Below are 19,092 nucleotides of genomic sequence, written 5' to 3' on the forward strand. Positions count from 1 at the left end.
CACGCGCCTTGATCCAGACTTGTTTCCCCCCAAGTCCAATTGTTTACGTGCCCCCTCGTCCTTGCTCAGTTCATTTCTATCTTTACCATTATTTAACTTCAAAGGGCTAGTAACCACAGAATCATCACCGCCAGTGGCTTACTTGTTCACACTAGCACCCAAACCATTTTCTCTGTGCCATGAGAGACTAGCTTCCACTGTCCGACGAACTCCCACCAAAGCCCAACTTGTAATTATGAGTACCTCGACCTCCCGGACTATAGATCCAGCTACTACTCTTCCACTCGTAACCACCTGACCAACCATCATCTTCAAAGCTTCTCTGCATTAGTGGAACAAACTTTAGCCATGGTCCAAATTCTTGATCTTCTCTCTTCAGCACTACAACACATGCCTTTTTCGCATAACTGGTGCGGCCACATGTCTAGCGAAAAGCATGTAAAACCTTTTATTCAAAGGCACACCATTTTCGTTCATACCCACCTTTTCCCTTCTTATTCCTCTTTGTATATCTCCTTTTACTATATTATCCTTGTGCATCACCATGTCCCAAACAATGCAATTAACACGTGCCACATTCTCCTCATCGGTTATGCATTTGTGTAATACTGAGCCTCCTCCAAGTGATCTTCTAGAATCCTCTATGAAACCTAACAATGAACTGATGTGCCTCACACAAAGTATCATTTGAAAGCCATCAATTCACACCTCCCTTCCACAAAGGGGAATACCAACCTCCGGGGTCGAAGAGTACGCCACTCTTTTTCATGTACAATGTCTTCGTTAGACACAGTTGATCCAGACTTAGGATTCAAGAAAAGAACTCCCCTAGACATCGCCTAGCACACGTCCTACCATTCAATGTGACACAAGCTTCAAACTCCATGAATCTCATCTGGGGCATGTACTAAACACCACAAAACACTCATCTCAGTTTTGATTACCATATCTTCAGTCGAGGCCACCTTAACGAGAATAGGTAGCGATCCCCTCAATCATGGCAAGCCATTGGAAGAGGGGCCAAGTATCTTGGCCAGGAACGAAAATCATGTTTCCCGTCCTTGCCCTTCACAAATTTCTTCTCATAGGCCACCCACTGGTCATTGGAAATATGGAGAATTTGCCAAGCCCTCGCCTTCAAACTATCCATCACCCGTCAGATACATACCAAGGTTCCCGAACACTATCCCTTAACGGAGAGCAAGCTCTCAAGTCCCTTGACCACCCACCCAAGTCCTCACCAACACGCTTGGCTAAGTATTTGGATTTCTGAAGGAATTGAAGGGAAATAAGCGACATGGAAAAAAATTGGAAAGAGAGACTGAAAAGAGGAAGACGTAGTATGGAAAGAAGAGATTGAAAAGAGGAAGACGTAGAAGGGGCGGGAGTAAGTCGATCAGAACAAACAATTGACCACATGCTAGTATAAGATTAGATCCTCATATACCAAACAATCCCTAATTAGTAGTGCGTCCTCAAATTTGTAAAGGTATGTCTCAAAATTAAAAGAGGAAGATTGAAGCTGAGATGAAGGATGGAGCTAGAATCCAGAAAGAAAGAAAAAAAATAGAATCAGGAGGAAGAAATCACAGCATGGCTAGTGTAGATTAGGCTCGGGCGATAAGAGAAGAGCCTGAATTAATCTCACCCTCTAAAATCATCAGAATCAAGGGACACTGGTTTGTTTAGTATTCCCTTCATCCAAAAAAGCTTATCCCTCAAATGATTGTATCTAACACCATCCATTTAAAAGTTTGGGCCAAGTTTTTTCGGACCGAGGGAGTACTAATGATTGGCCATTTTATAGGAGATGCCTGACCACTTCTTGTCTTGGATACTTGGATAGAGGAAGTATTATAAAAACACTAGGTGTAACATATATAGTAGAATTCTGGCATTACAACATATAGCGGCAAGAAAATACTACAGACAAATGATACTAGGTCCACTAGGATAATGGGAAACACGGGGATACAGTCGTCTAGACACGCGGCAGTTGCATCAGACCATTTTGTGGCTCAAAAAGTTTCTAATCGTCACCAAATGTGGTCTTCTTCCCTGCAAGGCATAATGTACAAGGAGTTAGTTAGCAAATCTATACAACTCCGGAGAAAGAACCAACCAAAGTTTGCACGCTAGTCTTTTACATGCTATACCGACAAATTTCTAGCATGCATCAAACAAGTTATATTTTTGTTACTCGACGGGACTGGTTTCTTACCTGCGCTAGCTGTGCCAGCACTCTGTCTGCTCTGAAAGCCTCGGCCGCCTCCTCTGCCGCCATCACGGCCACCAGACCGGCCAAACCTGCCGCCACCATCACGGCCACCAGACCGGCCAAACCTGCCGCCGCCATCACGGCCACCAGACCGGCCAAACCTGCCACCACCAGAGCGGCCACCATCTCTGCCACCAGATCGACCACCAACGCCACCAAATTGACCCTTAGGCTTAGCTTCAGCAACATACAAGTTGCAGCCACCTAGGTCAGATCCACTAAGCTCAAGTGCTTTCGAAAAGGAACTCTCATCAGTAAAATCCATGTAAGCTATCCTGCAGAATTCACATAAACCATACACAAAAACACTATTAGGATATAATTCACTTAGGATAAGACCAGGTTGTTCATTTTAATTCACTTAGGATACAATGTTTAGAGAAGGTTTGCGCTAAAGTATCTCTTGACTTATCAAAGTAACATCAAGAGAGTATAATTTGTCAATTTACAAACACTATTAGGATAAGACCAGGTTGTTTATTTTAATTATATCAAAACGACAGGACCCTTGTAACAAATATGTTGATGCTTGCCTAGTGTACTTGTTAAAGATGCAATGTTTAGAGAAGGTTTAGCGCTGAAGTACCCTTTGCTTGCACCATTCTCATAATCCATCGGAACTGAGACACGTGTGATTTCTCCACATTTAGAGAAGTGTTCTTGAAGAGAGCTCCGAATCTAGAATTCACAATGAAAGAACAACTCAGAAAAGGGAGGCACACAATTGCCTAGAAAAATGTGAGACAAGATAACCAAGAAATTACAGCATCCTCCTGTTGAGATGAATCAAAACCCTTGACAAATACTGAGAGGCTGGGACCTCCACTTGGTTTTCCAAACGATCCACCATCCCTGCAGTCACACAAAAATTTAAACATACAAAGAAATAAAGCTTTCACCCAGAGCAATTCAAATAAATGTTTAATTTCAAGTGATCATATTCACAGTACCTGGTGCGAGGAGTTGCACCTCTTTCAGCAGCCATGTCAAGTCTCACCGGACGGCCCATTAGATCTCCACCATTCAGTGAATCAAGCGCCTGAAGAAAAGAAACAGAGATTTATTAGCGGAAGTAATGTGTCTACTTTGTTGCTGAAGTGGTATACAAACTTGGATATCTTGAATCAACTGGTACCCGTGTGGTTGAAAATGTACCATATTTCTGTCAAAAACAACCAGTACTTGAAAAACAGAATGTCTCGTTATAGCAGTGAAAACTCTAGAACTGAGAAATCACGCATATAACTAGATACTAAAGCACTATAGATTAAGGGCAAAGAAGCATATCTACTAAGGTGCGTGTATAAATTCTAAAACTAACATAAAGAGGAACTGATGTCAAATACTGCCTCCGTCACATATTAATTGATGCTCAAACGGATGTATTTAGGCACTGAAATACGTCAACTAATATGAGCTGAGGGAGTAAAACAGAAACATTTACTTTCTGAGCATCTTCAGCCGTAGCAAACTCAACATGACCAAATCCCTTGGGATGGCCATCTTCATGGGTAGCCAGGCGAACATCAACGACCTCTCCAATTTGTGCAAAAAATTGCTTCCTGTAAAGAAACAAGAACATTAACAATTATGAATGTTGAAAGAATAATGATGAACATATCTGCTGCAGGGAACTTACACTTGATCATACTCAATATTGAAGGAAAGGTTCCCCATCCAAAGGGTCTTCGACCCTGTTGCCTGACCTTTGTTGCTAGCAGGAGTTTTAGGCTGTAAAATATATCAAAACATACATCACATGTACATGAAAGGCTACAGGATAAGATCAGGTGCACAGGTTATACCTCTTCCTTCTGTGATTTTGAGGCAGTTGTAACTTTCTGCAAAGTTTCACACAAAAACATGCCATTAGGGCAGTCATGCCAATTCAGATGGAAACTTGGAAGAATAGAAAACTTAAGATAAGAGATAAAATAAAAATATGAGAAATCACTCGACTCCTTCCATTTAGCAGCTGGACGGCAGCATACTCTTATGCTACATATCTATTCTCGACATTCTAAATTTTCTGAAATCCCCAGCTTACCTTTTTAGGCTCATCATCAGAGCTTTCATCAGAACTGTCATCATCACTGGTGCTGTCCTTTTTGGCAGACTTAGGAGTAACCTTCGCAGCATCCTGTGGAGGAAAAATGTGTAAACAATGGAGTAATAATCTACAAAGTTAGTGACGAAAAATGAATAGAAACAAGCAGTAGAACCTTCAGCTTTTTCTGGGGAGGCTCTTCATCACTCTCATCACTGTCTGAGGAATCACTGGGCTCCTCCTTTCTTTTAGCAGCTGCAGGAGCTATCTTGGTGGCCTGTGCGGCTTTCTTTGACTTCTCCTACAAAGTTTGAGAGAATATGTCAATAAAATTTATGAAACAACCAATGAAGACTTCAAAAACATAATTACTGCATACCTCATCCTCAGATTCACTCTCCGACTCAGAACTGTCTGAAGAATCTACCTTCTTGGCAGCAGCAGCAGGAGTCTTGGCAGGAACATCCTAAAGACATATTCAATCACAGCACTGCAAACATGCATAGAAGAGAAAAGCAAGAAAATAGACCACACATGCACTAACCTCATCTGAGCTATCATCTGAGTCACTTTCGGAGCTGTCAGATTCGATGACTGGTGTTTTCTTTACCAGAGCAGCAGGTTTCTGGGAAATGAAGAGACCAGCATTAAGTCAGCTAAGAAACCAACCATAACCACGAGAATAGAATAATATCCTACTATGGCCTGGCAAAATATATTTCGAAGTGAAAATAGTTGGATTTACTTGTTTCAATAACTTCAAAATGAAACTAACAAGTGCAAGAAAAAAACTTAAGGTGAAATATTCACCTCGTCATCATCGGACTCATCCTCAGAACTAGAAGAGCTGCTCTCAGGCTTGCCTTTCTTTGAGCCGTTGCTGGCAGCTGGGGTCACAGGTTTAGCAGAAGGCTTCTTTGCAGGTTCCTTAATTAACAGGAAAAAGAAGATAATTAGGATGCGTCAAATGGAGACATCTTTGAGTTGGGACGGTGAAGTTATACCTCGTCAGAGGAGGAATCGTCGCTGCTATCATCTGAAGACTCGTGTTTGACAGGCTTTGCAGTCTTCTTAGGAACCTGATAATGCAGAGCTCAGTAGCTGATGTACTAGTGCTGAAGCTTGGATCGTGAATACAAACAAAATCATAATATGGTAGTAGTATTCCCTAGAAATACACGCACTAGTATAGTACGGTATATATCTGTCACGGAGCAATTAGCTTCCAAAGGATTACTACTCTGACACTGAGAATTGCCGATGGCCACCTGATGTTAAAAAATTATTGCTCAGAACCTATGCCACGTCCAGAAATTAGTACTACATCGCACCGAACATTAACCATGATACACGAAATGTTGACCAAACAAGCACACATGAGCAGAACAGAGAGGAAACAGCAAAAGTAGGAAGCGCGCAAAGATGGCAATACCTCCTCCTCCTCGGACTCGGATGACTGCTCCTCAGAGCTGCTGCTCTCAACCTTCTTGGGCGGCGGCTGCTTCTTGGCCTTCTTGGCGGCCTCTTTGGGCCCGGGCACCGCCTTTGCCGGCGCAGCCTTCTGTTTCTTTGCGCTTACAGCCTTCTTGATCTCGTCATCGGCTTCGCGCTTCTTCCCGGCCTTCCCCTTGGTAAGGACGGCCGCCGGCGCCACGACAGTAGGGGCCGCGGACTTCTTGCTTGACTTGCCCATGGACCGCTGGCGGCGTAGAGGCAAGGAGGGAGTGTAGGGGAGCGGAGTGCTAGGGTTTTAGAGAGGGTTTGCGAGACGTGGCGGCGGAGGTATTTTATAGCCTCGAGTGCGAGCTAGGTTTGGCACTGCTTGGGCTGCCGTGAGGGCTTTTGCGATTCTGCTTCTGTTAAGGAAGTAGCCCATGAGACAGCATTTTGCGAGTGCCCCTAATGGGCACACAGCAGCTCTCTCTTGGGCCGGCCCGCGAAACTTCGATACTGCAAAAAGACTACCTATACATCATAGCGCGAGGAGTATATGAACAAGCGCGGCCGATTCATTGCATAATGCTGCCAGTGTCGCTGCCTATTGTATCCTCTCCGCGTTCTCCGCGTGCTCCGGAGTGCCCGCGATGCCTCAGCCCCAGCCCGGTCCATCGGCGGTCCGAATGACGTCGGAATGTTCGCTGTCGTTGCTGTCGTCACTACGGCCACATCGCCCGCCTCTGCACCGCTCCTCGCTCTCCTCCGCCGTCCGGTTCCCCGCCGCCCAAGCGCCATCGCCCCTGCTCCCCAGGGTTGTCGGCGGCGAGCGTCGTCGGGCCGAATGCCCCCGCGCATCTCGTCGTCCGCTCTGCTTCGCCCACCCCCGCGGCCTCGGCCAGCAGCTCCCCCCCCCCCTCCGCGGCCGGTGCTGCTCCGTCCCCCGCCCCCTCGGCGCGCGCTCCCTCTCCGCCCTCGGCGCCGCTCCCGGCGTCTCGTTCAAGCATGCCTTCTCGTTCGGCATCCCCCATGTCCGGACACCCCTCTCTGCGCCCTGCGTCCGCGGTGTGCTACCTCCCCTGGAGCGAAGAGATGGATGAGGCTGAGTTTGCTCTGCAGTCTGCCCTTGTGGCCATTGTTGCGGGCAACCGCAGCGGCGTCTCCGTCGACGAGGTCACGGCGGCCCTCTGCGCGTCCTTTGGTTTTCGCCGTGGTGACTTCTCTGTCCATCCCCACTTCCCCGGTGACTTTCTCGTCCGGTTCCTTTCCAGAGATGACCGCGCCCGGGCCGCGGCCGGCAGCCTTCGCGCCCCGCGTTTCCGTCTCCTGTTCAGCCCGTGGTGCCACCTGACGGGCGGTGAGCCGGTGACCGCGCGCTTCCGCATGCGCATTTCGATCCGCGGCATTCCGGATCACGCTTGGTCACGCTCCTCCGCTGAATTTCTGCTCACTCCCTTCTGTCTCATCGAGGATTTGGCACCAGAGACGAGCTCCGGCCGAGACCTATCGGTGTTTCGCCTATTCGCCTCGATGGCCAACCCGGACTGCATTCCGCGCTCTTTCGAGCTGCTCTTGCCGGCGCGCGACGGTGTAGACCACCGTGCCGACCCTGACCGCGTCTCTCGCTTCGCCAGGCAGCTCATCCGCTACCCTATCTCCATCCACGTCGAGGAGACAGAAGATTACCGCTTTCCGTCCCCGCCGTTGCCGTGCCTGGATCCTGGGTGGTGATAACCCCGACCGCGACTCCCCTCCGGTCCCAGGCATGTGGCCGCGTCAACATGAGCATCCCTCCCGGCACTCTGGTGATGCTGCTCCTGGACGCCGACGGCGCTCCGACTCCGGTGGTGGCGCTGGCTCCCGCCACCGCGAGCTTCCCTTTCGGGGTTGGCAGGGCGTGCTGGGCCCGCACCCTGACGCCGCACCGCCTGCCACGCGGGTCCCGCTTGCCCTCCGCCTGACGTGGCCCGCGGCGCCTTTTGACCAAGCAACGACCGAACGTGAGCCTTCTTCCACGCCGCCCGTTCAAAATTTGGAGCTGGCCACGCGCCCTGCGTCCCCGACACGTGTTCCCCCAATTCCGCACGCGACACGCGAAATCCCCGTGTCTCCGGAACCTTCCCAGGTCGCAGCAACGGCCAATCTAGCCCGGTTGTCAGCTGCGCCTTCCGAGGATCCCGAGGCGACCACACCTGTCTCACCTCTGGTGGTGGATGTGATCCCCCAACCCCTGCGCCAGATAGCCCTGCCGACCCTATCCCCAGGCCCGCCTCGTGTTCGCCTGGGGCCTCGGCCTCGCAGCCCACCTGCTACCCTCCTCGTGCGGTCCGCGAGGAAGATCCCCTCCCTGTCACCCCTGCTACGGATCCCCAGGCCACCTTGGCAGACACTCCTTGTCGGCTTGTGGCGGATCCTACGCCCATGCATGTTGATCCGCTCGCGACTGTGGCCCGGGATAGGCCACGTCCCCCTCCCCATGCACTGCCATGCAACGTGCGGATGCCCACGTCGCCCCTCTGCATGGTTTCCTGGACTCGATCAGCTCGGCGGTGCAGCCCGTTCTGCCCACCCCTACACGACGAGGACGATGCGCGGTGCCTCCCAACTTCACCCCGCGCCGAAGCATACGGATCGCGAAGTCCGATCGTGGCCTTGACTCAGAAACTAAGGCTAAGCGTGTCTTGCTCCTCCGCTTAGGCCTTTTGAAGGACGACGAGTCAGTCTCAGATGCCATCTTGGATCGCTACTACAAGCTCTTCGAGCGCCCTCTCGCGACCGAAGTGGTCTGCACCTTTGCCGATTTCTACGGATGGCGCCTACCCCAAGCCGTCATCGATGGATTAGCTCCCCCCAACCAGTCGTGCCAGCTCTCGGCATGATTGTGCTCTCCTGTCCGGACTCCCGTGTAACAATGTTGTTTCTATGGATGTAAACCTCAAGATCATGTTTTGGAATGTCCGCGGACTCAATAGCTGGGCCAAGCGTACTGCGGTTTGCACTATGATCTCCTCCGCGCCCCCTTCCATAGTGTGCCTACAAGAGACCAAGCTCACAATGGTTTCGCCGGCTCTCATCCTCGAGACTCTTGGTGGCTCTTTTGACGGCTTCTACTTCCTCCCGGCGATTGCTACCCGGGGCGGGATCATTCTTGCCTGGCAAAGTTGCCAAATCTCTCTCTCCAACCCCATGATTGGCGACCACCACGTGTCTGCGGTGGCTTCTTCGCCCTCGGGCGGGTAGCACTGGTGGGTCACTGGCATATACGGTCCCAGGGAGATGACGCGAAACTGGCCTTCCTCTCTGAGCTCCATGACCTGCGCTCTAGCATCTCCGGACCCTGGATCATTGGCGGCGACTTTAATATGATCACCTCGCTGGATGACAAGAACAATGATCATGTCTCCCGCAGAATGATGAACCGCTTTCGCCGCTTCATCACCGACCATGGGATCTATGATATCTACATGCATGGCAGGCGTTATACCTGGTCCAACGAGCAAGCGAACCCTACCCTTGTTCGCAATGATCGTGTTCTCTGCACCCCCTCTTGGGAATCTTCACACCCCCACTGCCTCTTGAGATGCCTCTCTTCTGCGGCATCTGACCACTGCCCTTTGCTTATTGATTGTGACGTTCGCTCCGCCGGAGGCAGGCGCTTCCACTTCCAAAGGTTTTGGCCTGGTTTGGATGGTTTTCAGCACACTGTTGAGCAAGCCTGGGCTTCGGTCGCCCCCGACCCAGACCCCTTCCGATGCTTCTTCACGCGTCTTAAAGCTACGGCACGTGGTCTTCAAAGGTGGAGCTCGCGGGTTACTAATAACCTTTACACCCAGCTTGGTGTGGCCCGAGAACTCATTGCGCGTTTTGACGCCGCCCAAGACTTGTGCCCCCTGTCTACCGCCGAGGCCTGGCTCCAGCGCGAGCTCAAACGCAAATACCTCGGCCTCGCGTCCCTTCATCACTCCATTGTGCATCAGCGCCTGCGTCTACACTGGCTCAAAGAGGGGGAGGCGTCCTCGGCCTTCTCCAAGATCCACGCTTCGCACCGCGCAAAGAAGAACACAATCATCGACCTCGCCATCAATGGGACGCGGGTTTCTGGAGAGGCCGACCTTGCTCGCGCCGCGTTTGATCATTTCTCCGCCATCCTCGGATCTCAGGATGGACGCACTGCCACGCTTAATCTGCAGGCCATCGGCCACCCTTCCTTTCTTCTGAGTGAGCTCGAGGCTCCGTTCACCTCCGATGAAATTTGGGAGGCGATCAAAAAGCTCCCTTCGGGCAAGGCGCCAGGCCCGGACAGATTCACCGCTGAATTTCTTCGCTCTTGTTGGGATATCATCAAGCACGACTTGTGCGCTGTCTTCGATAGGCTATACTCTCTCAATGGTCAGGCGTTCCAGAGATTGAACGAGGCCCTGATCACTCTGATCCCCAAGAAGCCCGATGCTGCCACGTTGTTCGATTACCGCCCTGTCAGTCTTATTCACATTGTGGCCAAGTTATTTGCCAAGCATCTCTCCTTACGGCTGGCTCCTAGACTTGGCGAAATGGTCTCCTCCAACCAAAGCGCCTTCATTGCGGGCCGGAGTGTTCATGACAACTTCCTCCTTGTCCAGCAAACAGCGCGGCAACTCCACCGACTCCGGCTCCCCCGAGTCCTCCTCAAGCTGGATATCGCCCACGCCTTCGACTCTGTTTCATGGCCGTTTCTTCTGCAGATCCTTCAGCATCTTGGCTTCAGACCCTGTTGGTGTGAGTGGATTTCCATCCTTATATCCACGGCCTCTACTCGCGTGATGATCAATGGTGTACCCGGCCCCCCCATTGCCCACTGCCAAGGCCTTCGGCAAGGCGACCCCGTTTCACCTATGCTCTTCATCCTTGTGATCGATGCCCTCAACTCCCTCTTGCAGCATGCGGTGACCGCGGGCATCATTCGGCGCCTCACTGACAGGATGGCTGCATCGAGTATTTCTCTCTTTGCGGACGATGTGGTCATTTTCTGCCACCCAGATCCTTCCGAGCTGGCTACTGTTAGTTCACTCCTGGATTTCTTTAGGGCGGTATCCGGGTTGCGTACCAACTTCGCCAAGTGTGCGACGGCTCCAATTCAGTGCACTCCGGAAGTCTCCCAGACCATGGGCTCCTCCCTGTCTTGCCCGGTGGTGGCCTTCCCCATCTAGTACCTCGGCCTCCTCCTCTCACTCCGCAAGGTGCTAGTCACCAGCTTGCTACCCCTCATTGACAAACTGCTGCACAAGATGGCCACCTGGAAAGCTGCCCTCCTCTTGCGCAGCGAACGACTTGCCCTGGTCTGGCAAGTCCTCACGGCCATGCCAGTCCATGTCTTGCTGGCCATGTCTTTGTCCCCACCAATCCTCAAGAAAGCAAATCGGATCATCCGAGACTTCCTTTGGCATGGGCGAAAAGACGCCCGCTCTGGATCCTGCCTTGCTAGTTGGGCACGCGTTTGCCGTCCGATCGAGCTCGGTGGGCTTGGAATCCACGATCTACACCGCATAGGCATCTCTCTTCGAGTGCACTGGCTTTGGCTCCATGCATCTGACCCTTCTCGGCTGTGGTCTCATCTTCAGCCGCCCTCGGATCCGGAGGCCCTCCGGTTCTTCCGCGCTTCGACGGCTTGGTCCCTAGGCAACGGCCTCACTTGCCGCTTCTGGACTGACAAGTGGCTCCAGGGACACTCTATCTCTGAGCTCGCCCCAAGCCTCACAGCCCTTGTCCCGAGCCGACACTGTCGCTCGCGCACTGTTGCCTCGGGCCTTCAGGATCGCTCGTGGATAAGCGACATTCACGGTCATCTTAGCTCGGCTGCCGCTCTTGAGTATTTTGACCTATGGCGCCAAATGCATACCATCGTCCTCTCCCAGGAACCGGATACCATCTCCTGGCGCTGGACGGAGAGTGGTATCTACTCCGCTTCCTCTTGCTACAATGCCTTGTTCACTGGCTCCACTCTTTCCAACCATTGGCGGCTCATCTGGAAATCGGCGGCCCCTCTCTCCTTCAAGTTCTTCCTCTATCTTGCCTCGGTAAACCGATGCTGGACGGCGGATCGGCTTGCACGACGTGGTCTTCAACATCCGCCCGCTTGCGTCCTATGCTCCCAGCATGATGAGACCCTTCACCACCTCCTGGTTGGGTGTGTCTTCTCCCGCATCATTTGGCACGGCATCCTCTCCTGGTGTTGCCCGGCGATCCCCGTGCCGGATGGCTCCATGGACTTCCTGACGCTGTTGCACCGGAGAAACGGCATGGGCTCTCCACTATCGCCGCCCTTACGGCCTGGTCCATCTGGCGCCATCGCAATGCAGCCATTTTCGACAAGAGCGCGCCCTCCTCCGCCTCCCTCCTGACATTGATCATGGACAGAGCCCGCTCCTGGTCCCTTGAAGGAGTCAAAGGACTCAACAACATCATCCCTGCAACGTAGCCTAGGTTGTCTGGGCTGAGCAACCCATCTCATGCTCCCTTTGTATCGTGGGCATGCCTTGTTGTGTACATGACCACGATGCCACCCTGTATGTTCTAACCCTCTATCAATGCAATGATACGCTCATAGTAGCGTATTCGAGAAAAGATTTTCGAATTATTTGGGAAAAAATCGTGAATTTGAAAAAACTTCATCATTTTTCAAGGAAAGTTCACAAACTTTAAAAATATTCATCAATTTTAAAAAATAGTCCATCAATTTTGAAAAAAGTTCATCAGATTTGAAAAAGGTTCATCGAGTTTGAAAAAAAGTTCGTTGATTTTATAAAAGTTCACAACTTTGAAAAATATTGTCAAAATTGAAGAGTGCATTGATTTCAAAAAAAATCATCAGATTTGAAAACAGGTTCATCGATTCTGAAAAACATTCATAAAAAATTTCAACTAGTTCATTGAATTTGAAAAAAGTTCATCGACTTCGAAAAAAAGTTCACCAATTTGGGAAAAAATTCAACAATTTTGAAGAAAAGTTCACTTCAAAAAGTTCATCTATTTTCAAAAAAAACATCAATTTTGAAAATAGTTCATGTAATTTGAAAAAAACATCATAAAATTTGAGAAGGGATAAAATAAAACAAAAGAACGGAAAAATAAAACGAAAAATGAACTGGAAAAAAGAAAGGGACAAAAAATAAAGAAATAGAAAAAAACCAGTTTGGGGCACGGGTGAAGAAGCTGAATAGATGTAAAGTTTCACTAGAGGTGCTCTAGTGTAGTTGGTTAGTACAACTTGTGTTGAACAGGTAAGTTGTGGGTTCGCTTCTCGTTTGCGACTTCTTCTTGTCAAGTTTTCGACAAGAAAAAGAAACTAAGGTCGGCCGGCCCAGCGCATTGTGAGGGTATGCACCGGTTTGTAAATAAGCGTGTAACGGGTGCATAGAGCGTCAAGTAGGATTTGGCACAAGGGGCAGGCAACGCCTGAAGCGAGTCCCTAATGAGTCGGCCCACTCTAGCTTGTTCAGTTGCTTTTCTTTGGTTTTCTAGTTGTTCTTTTTTCAAAAAAAAAAGAAAATGATTGTTGGATTTGTTTAAAGGGAACAAAAATGCTTATAATCATCCGAAGGATCGCAGCTCTTGCATCCTCCGCCTTCCTTGCATCCATGGGCCATGACCACTAGATTTACAACTGCCTCGTTGTTACAATCTTACCAACGCAACAACTGGTCTGTTGCAGACCATTGAAGACGAAGGCGAGGCGGCAACATCCAGAGAGCATCGCTCAATGCTTCGGCGTCGACCCTGACAACCGCTACCTCGTCGGTTTGGAGGATGGCGGCAAGGTTGCAGCTGGGGTCGCGCATGGTGGACATCATTGTCGGCCCGCCTCCACCACACCCGTCAGCCACACGCAGTGCGCCCATCTCACCAGAGAGGAGGATGGCGGCGAGGCAACTTGGTCAGCGGCCGGCACTCGCTAGTGGCGATGCGATGGCGGAGACGGGCGGCACCGCTCCTCCATCACCACTTGAAAGGATCGATATGGTTGACTAGAGGGGGGTGAATAGGAAACTACCAATTTTTAGCTTTTCTTCACAAATTAGGTTTAGCAACAAATAGGTTGTCTAGATGTGCAACAAAGTGAGCAACCTATATGATGCAAACAATCACCGAAATTTGCAAGCAAGGGATACAACATAACAAAATGCATTGTCATCAATCACCGAAACCACTTAGAGGGAGACATGCCCTAACAATCTCCCCTTTTTTGGTGGATTGATGACAACACGAGATTTGCATAGAGAAATAACAAGATAATAATCAAACCCTAGAGTCTACAAAATATAGACGGGCTCCCCCTAGACGTGTGCACTTAATTAGGAGTGCCTTTGGAATGCAAAGTACACACATAGATCAACACCCCCTATATTTTATAGACTGACAACACTTGCATCTACAATATGGGAAGTATAAGCTAGGATGCACGGAGTAGTAAGTGAGCAAGAGAGAATCATAACTTAAGCATGCAACTCACATACTACCAGAGAACTAGACACGCATTAGATAAAAATAGGATAGGATAGCATATGTCTCGCACCATATGACAGGGTAATCAGGTCTCACAAGCACAAACCAAACCAAAGCAAACAACCGATAAAAGAGTTTGCAAGAGAGAAAGACAATGCAAATAAGACACACTCGCAACTCAACAAATCCTAAACTCTCTCCCCCTTTGGCATCGAGACACCAAAAGGGCAAAGAGTGATGCTATGGTCACAGGTGATAGCAAAGCCAAAGATCTCCATCATCACATCCCCGCGTGGTCGCCCGCGCCTCCCTCATTGGCAGTAGGCTGCTCGGTCTCTGAATCCGTCCAAGGACAGTGCTGCGAAATCCACTCCTCCTCATTTGTGATCTTGTCCCCAGACCCATTGTTGACTTCAGCTCCAAGTTGGCGCATAAGAACCTTGTGACGGCTCCTTAACTTCTTCTCAGACATATGAGCCATATACTGCCTGTGAGACTCCATGCAAAATAGCTTATTCATCTTGTGCTTGAGCTTCTTAGCCCACGAAGGCTCTGAGGGAGTCCTGGACTAAGGGGTCCTCCAGCGTCTGACCTATTGGATATGGGCCGGACTGATGGGCCGTGAAGATACAAAGGCCGAAGACTCTACCCGTGTCCGGATGGGACTCTCCTTGGCGTGGAAGGCAAGCTTGGCGACCAAATATGAAGATTCCTTTCTCTGTAACTGACCTTATATAACCCTAGATCCCTCCCGTGTCTATATAAACAGGAGGGCTAGGTCTGTAGATAGATCCGGATAATCATAGTCAGACGGGCTAGACTTTTAGGGTTTAGCCATTACGATCTCGTGGTAGATCAACTCTTGTAATACTCATATTCATCAAGATCAATTCAAGCAGGAAGTAGGGTATTACCTCCACAGAGAGGGCCCTAACCTGGGTAAACATTGTGTCCCCCGTCTCCTGTTACCATCGACCTTAGTCGCACAGTTCGGGACCCCCTACCCGAGATCCGCCGGTTTTGACACCGACATTGGTGCTTTCATTGAGAGTTCCACTGTGCCGTCGTCAAGAGGATTGATGGCTCCTTCTACCATCTTCAATGACGTTGTCCAAGGGGAGGTCTTCCTCCCCGGACAGATGTTTGTATTCGGCGACTTCACATTGCGCGCCAACTCGCTTGGCCGTCTGGAGCAGATTGAAAGCTACGCCCCAGGCCATCAGGTCAGATTTGGAAGCTTGAACTACGTCGCGGATATCCTTGGAGACTTGATCCTCGACGGATTTGAGACCGCGGCAGCCGCTCCCTGCCACCACGATGAGCATGCTGTAAATCTGCCATCAGACCATACCCAGGAGATAGTACCTGTAGCTGCTCTGGCCTTAGATTCGGAGCAGATTGCGACATCCGAGGACGGGAAGCTCAACCCCGCCACGGAAGCGACAGACTGAGCGGCCTTGGAGCCGCACACAGACTTAACTTCAAGTGACATCTATGTCACCGGAACCATGGACTCGTCTCCGGCTACAAGTTCCAAACCTTGTGCGTCCACGTACGTCGAGCTTGATCGGTCATCGATCGTCAAATTCAGCTCCGCGGACATCTTCCGACACTCGCCCTTGGGCGACGTGTTAAACTCGTTAAGAGCACTATCCTTAGCGGGGGGCCCACAGCCGAATTATATCCGGTTCAAACCGGAGGCTGATGACGGAGAATTTCACTTCCCACCCACCGCCCACTTCGTAGCCACTGTCGAAGACTTAACTGACATGCTCGATTACGGCTCCGACGACACTGACGATATGGATGAGGATGCCGGAGAAGAAGAGGCTCAAAACCCGCCGTTTATCGGATGCTGGACGACCACTTCCTCGTATGATGTATACATGCTGGATGCACCAAAAGAGAATAACAGCGATGACAAGGAAGATCCAGTTGAGGATAAACCTCCTAAGATACAATCAAAGCACCGGCGTCAGCGACGCCACTCTAAGTCACGCCGCAGGAAAGACAGCAACACCAGCACAGGAGAAGATAACACTCCGGAAGGTGCCGAAGACAACGAAGACCCCGTTGATGCAACTGCCGAACAAAAGGAACGGGAAGACGGGCAAGTTAGCCCTGATGAACATGCCACGCATGAAGACTCGGAGGACAGTAATTATCTTCTGCTCTCCGAGGATGAGGCGAGCCTCGGCACTAAGGATTTCGTCGTGCCTAAGGAACCTCTTGAGCAGGAGCGCTTCAAGCGCCAACTAATAGCCACTGCAAAGAGCCCGAAAAAGAAGCAGCAGTAGCTTTAAGCTGACCAAGATCTGCTCAACGATAAATGGACCGATGTCCTGGCAGCCGAACAATATGGCCTCAAGCGCCCAGCCAAAAGCTACCCGAAGCGCAAATTGCTACCTCAGTTCGACGACGAGGCGCCGAAGCACATACCACCATCGTGCAATGCGGCTGACCGTCCACCACGTGGTCGGGATAAAACGGCAACTCAAGCTGAACACCAGCCTGCCCCGCCTCATAGCAAATGCAGAGGTAAAACAACTTGCGGTCATACATATGACCTTCTGCAGGACCTGAACAATAGAGCATGACATACCAGATCGATCTACGGATTGCGAGGACATGCCTCGACACGTGACGACGGCTCTCTATTCGGACGTGACAAACCTAGTCATGCGCGGGCCGAAAGACGCAGACGGACTCCATCGGAGCTACGTCGCGATGCGGCCCGATATAGAGGCGTTGCACACCCTCTTTGCTTCACTGACGAAGTCATGGAATATGAACTCCCAGAAGGGTTCAAACCCATGAATATTGAATCATACAATGGAACCACATATCCTGCAGTATGGATCGAATACTTCATTCTTCATATTCATATGGCCCGCGGCGATGATGTTCATGCCATTAAATACCTCCCCCTAAAACTCAAAGGACCAGCCCAGCACTGGCTGAACAACCTGCCCGAAAATTCCATCGGCAGTTGGGAGGACTTGGAAGAAGCCTTCCTTGACAACTTCCAAGGTACATATGTTTGACCTCCGGACGCTGATGACTTAAGCCATATAGTTCAACAGCCCGGAGAGTCAGCCAGGAAATTCTGGACTAGGTTCCTAACTAAAAAGAACTAGATCATTGATTGTCCAGATGCCGAAGCCCTAGCGGCCTTTAAACACAACATTCACGATGAATGGATCACCCGCCACCTCGTCCAAGAAAAGCCGAAGTCCATGGCAGCCCTCACGGCACTCATGACCCGCTTTTGTGCGGATGAGGACAGTTGGCTGGCCCATAGCAAAAACAATGCAAGCGATGCCGGCACCCCTGAAGCCAGAAATAGCAACGACAAGTCCCGACGCAACAGACACAAGCGTCAAAACAACAATGGCAACACCGATGATACGACGATCAATGCCGGATTAAGTGGCTCTAAGTCCGGTCAGCGGAAGAAGCCGTTCAAAAAGAACAATTCGGGCTCATCCAGCTTAGACCACATACTAGATCATCCGTGCCAGATTCATGGCACCCCGGACAAACCACCCAATCATACCAACAGAGATTGTTGGGTTTTCAAATAGGCCAGCAAGTTAAATGCCGAAAGCAAGGAGAAGGGATCGCAGAGCGAGGATGACGAGGAGGAGCCCCGGCCATCGAGCACAGGGGGACAGAAGAAGTTTCCCCCTCAGGTCAAAACGGTGAACATGATATACGCTACCCACATCCCCAAGAGGGAGCGCAAGCGCGCGCTCAGGGACATCTACGCGATAGAACCAGTCGCCCCAAAATTTGATCCATGGTCGTCATGCCCAATCACCTTCGATCGTCGGGATCACCCGACCCGTATCTGTCACAGCGGTTCAGCCGCACTGGTCCTGGACCCAATAATTGATGGGTTCCACCTGACGCGAGTCCTGATGGATGGTGGCAGCAGCCTCAACCTGCTCTATCAGGATATAGTGCGCAAAATGGGCATCAATCCATCACGGATCAAGCCCACAAACACTACCTTTAAAGGAGTCATACCAGGTGTAGAGGCCCACTGTACGGGCTCAATCACACTAGAGGTTGTCTTCGGATCTCCGGATAACTTCCGAAGCGAGGAGTTAATCTTCAACATCGTCCCTTTTCGTAGTGGCTATCATGCACTACTCGGACGAACCGCATTTGCTCGATTCAACGCGGTGCCACACTACGCTTATCTCAATCTCAAGATGCCCGGACCACGAGGCATCATAACAGTTAATGGAAACACGGAACACTCCCTCTGCACTGAGGAGCACACCGCCGCCTTAGCAGCAGAAGTACAGAGCGACCTTTTCAAGCAGAACCTTAATTCAGCGGCCGATCCCCCAGACACTGTCAAGAGAGTCCGGACTATTCTGCAGCAGGACAGCTCGACTCGTCAAGAGCTCGACTAGCAATTCGGCCTCCGTCCCAGTCCCGACCAAGTGGCGGCAATTGTACCACGCGTACATAACTATGCACTAAAAATACCATTGGCACGGATGGAGGCATAACCAGCTTGTAATCCACAATACAGCTCGACCGCCCCGGACACACATACTTTCACTGTTTCCTTTTTCTCCTTTTTCAGGTTTCTTTTTCACAGGCCTTCCCTGACGGCTCGACCATTGATTCTTTTCGAAGGATAAATACACCAAGACAACAGGAAGCATGGACGCACTGGGGAAATTTTAGGTGGTTTCTTTAACGATCCCTCTACCTGTTTTCAGGACCCACACACAACTCTCCCTTGGTCAAGGCATATTAAATAGCCTTCTGCTTATTGCACTACTTGTATAAATGCGCCTTTACGCACCAATCAAATTATAAGGGAAACAGTTTGCGG

The 19,092-nt window shown here is 50.4% G+C and overlaps 1 protein-coding gene across 2 annotated transcripts; it reads right to left on the bottom strand.

Moving 5' to 3' along the window:
• Positions 1-1,852: 1,852 nt before the first annotated feature.
• LOC123154406 (nucleolin 1) lies at positions 1,853-6,093 on the bottom strand. Of its 2 annotated transcripts, none has more exons than XM_044573155.1 (15): positions 5,758-6,093; positions 5,330-5,404; positions 5,136-5,252; positions 4,870-4,950; positions 4,705-4,776; positions 4,501-4,626; positions 4,326-4,418; positions 4,084-4,119; positions 3,918-4,009; positions 3,723-3,840; positions 3,229-3,317; positions 3,043-3,130; positions 2,865-2,956; positions 2,222-2,553; positions 1,853-2,058 (listed from the first exon to the last, which is right to left on the bottom strand). In XM_044573155.1, the coding sequence occupies exons 1-15, from the start codon at positions 6,016-6,018 to the stop codon at positions 2,030-2,032; spliced, it is 1,701 nt and encodes a 566-aa protein (XP_044429090.1). In that variant the 5' UTR covers positions 6,019-6,093; the 3' UTR covers positions 1,853-2,029. The 2 variants fall into 2 exon arrangements, with proteins under 2 accessions (XP_044429090.1, XP_044429089.1); XM_044573154.1 differs by having other exon boundaries at positions 4,705-4,791.
• Positions 6,094-19,092: the final 12,999 nt, after the last annotated feature.

Source organism: Triticum aestivum, chromosome 7A, assembly GCF_018294505.1.
Source record: "Triticum aestivum cultivar Chinese Spring chromosome 7A, IWGSC CS RefSeq v2.1, whole genome shotgun sequence".
NCBI lineage: Eukaryota > Viridiplantae > Streptophyta > Magnoliopsida > Poales > Poaceae > Triticum > Triticum aestivum.

What these genes read in the sequence shown, in the direction of transcription:
- LOC123154406 (XM_044573154.1), bottom strand. Translation starts at nt 6,018, where the DNA reads ATGGGCAAGTCAAGCAAGAAGTCCGCGGCCCCTACTGTCGTGGCGCCG. An exon ending in CCGAGTCCGAGGAGGAGGAG is followed by an intron (nt 5,405 to 5,757) that starts GTATTGCCATCT and finishes CTGCATTATCAG; the next exon opens with GTTCCTAAGAAGACTGCAAA. An exon ending in CTCCCCAGAAAAAGCTGAAG is followed by an intron (nt 4,419 to 4,500) that starts GTTCTACTGCTT and finishes TTTCCTCCACAG; the next exon opens with GATGCTGCGAAGGTTACTCC.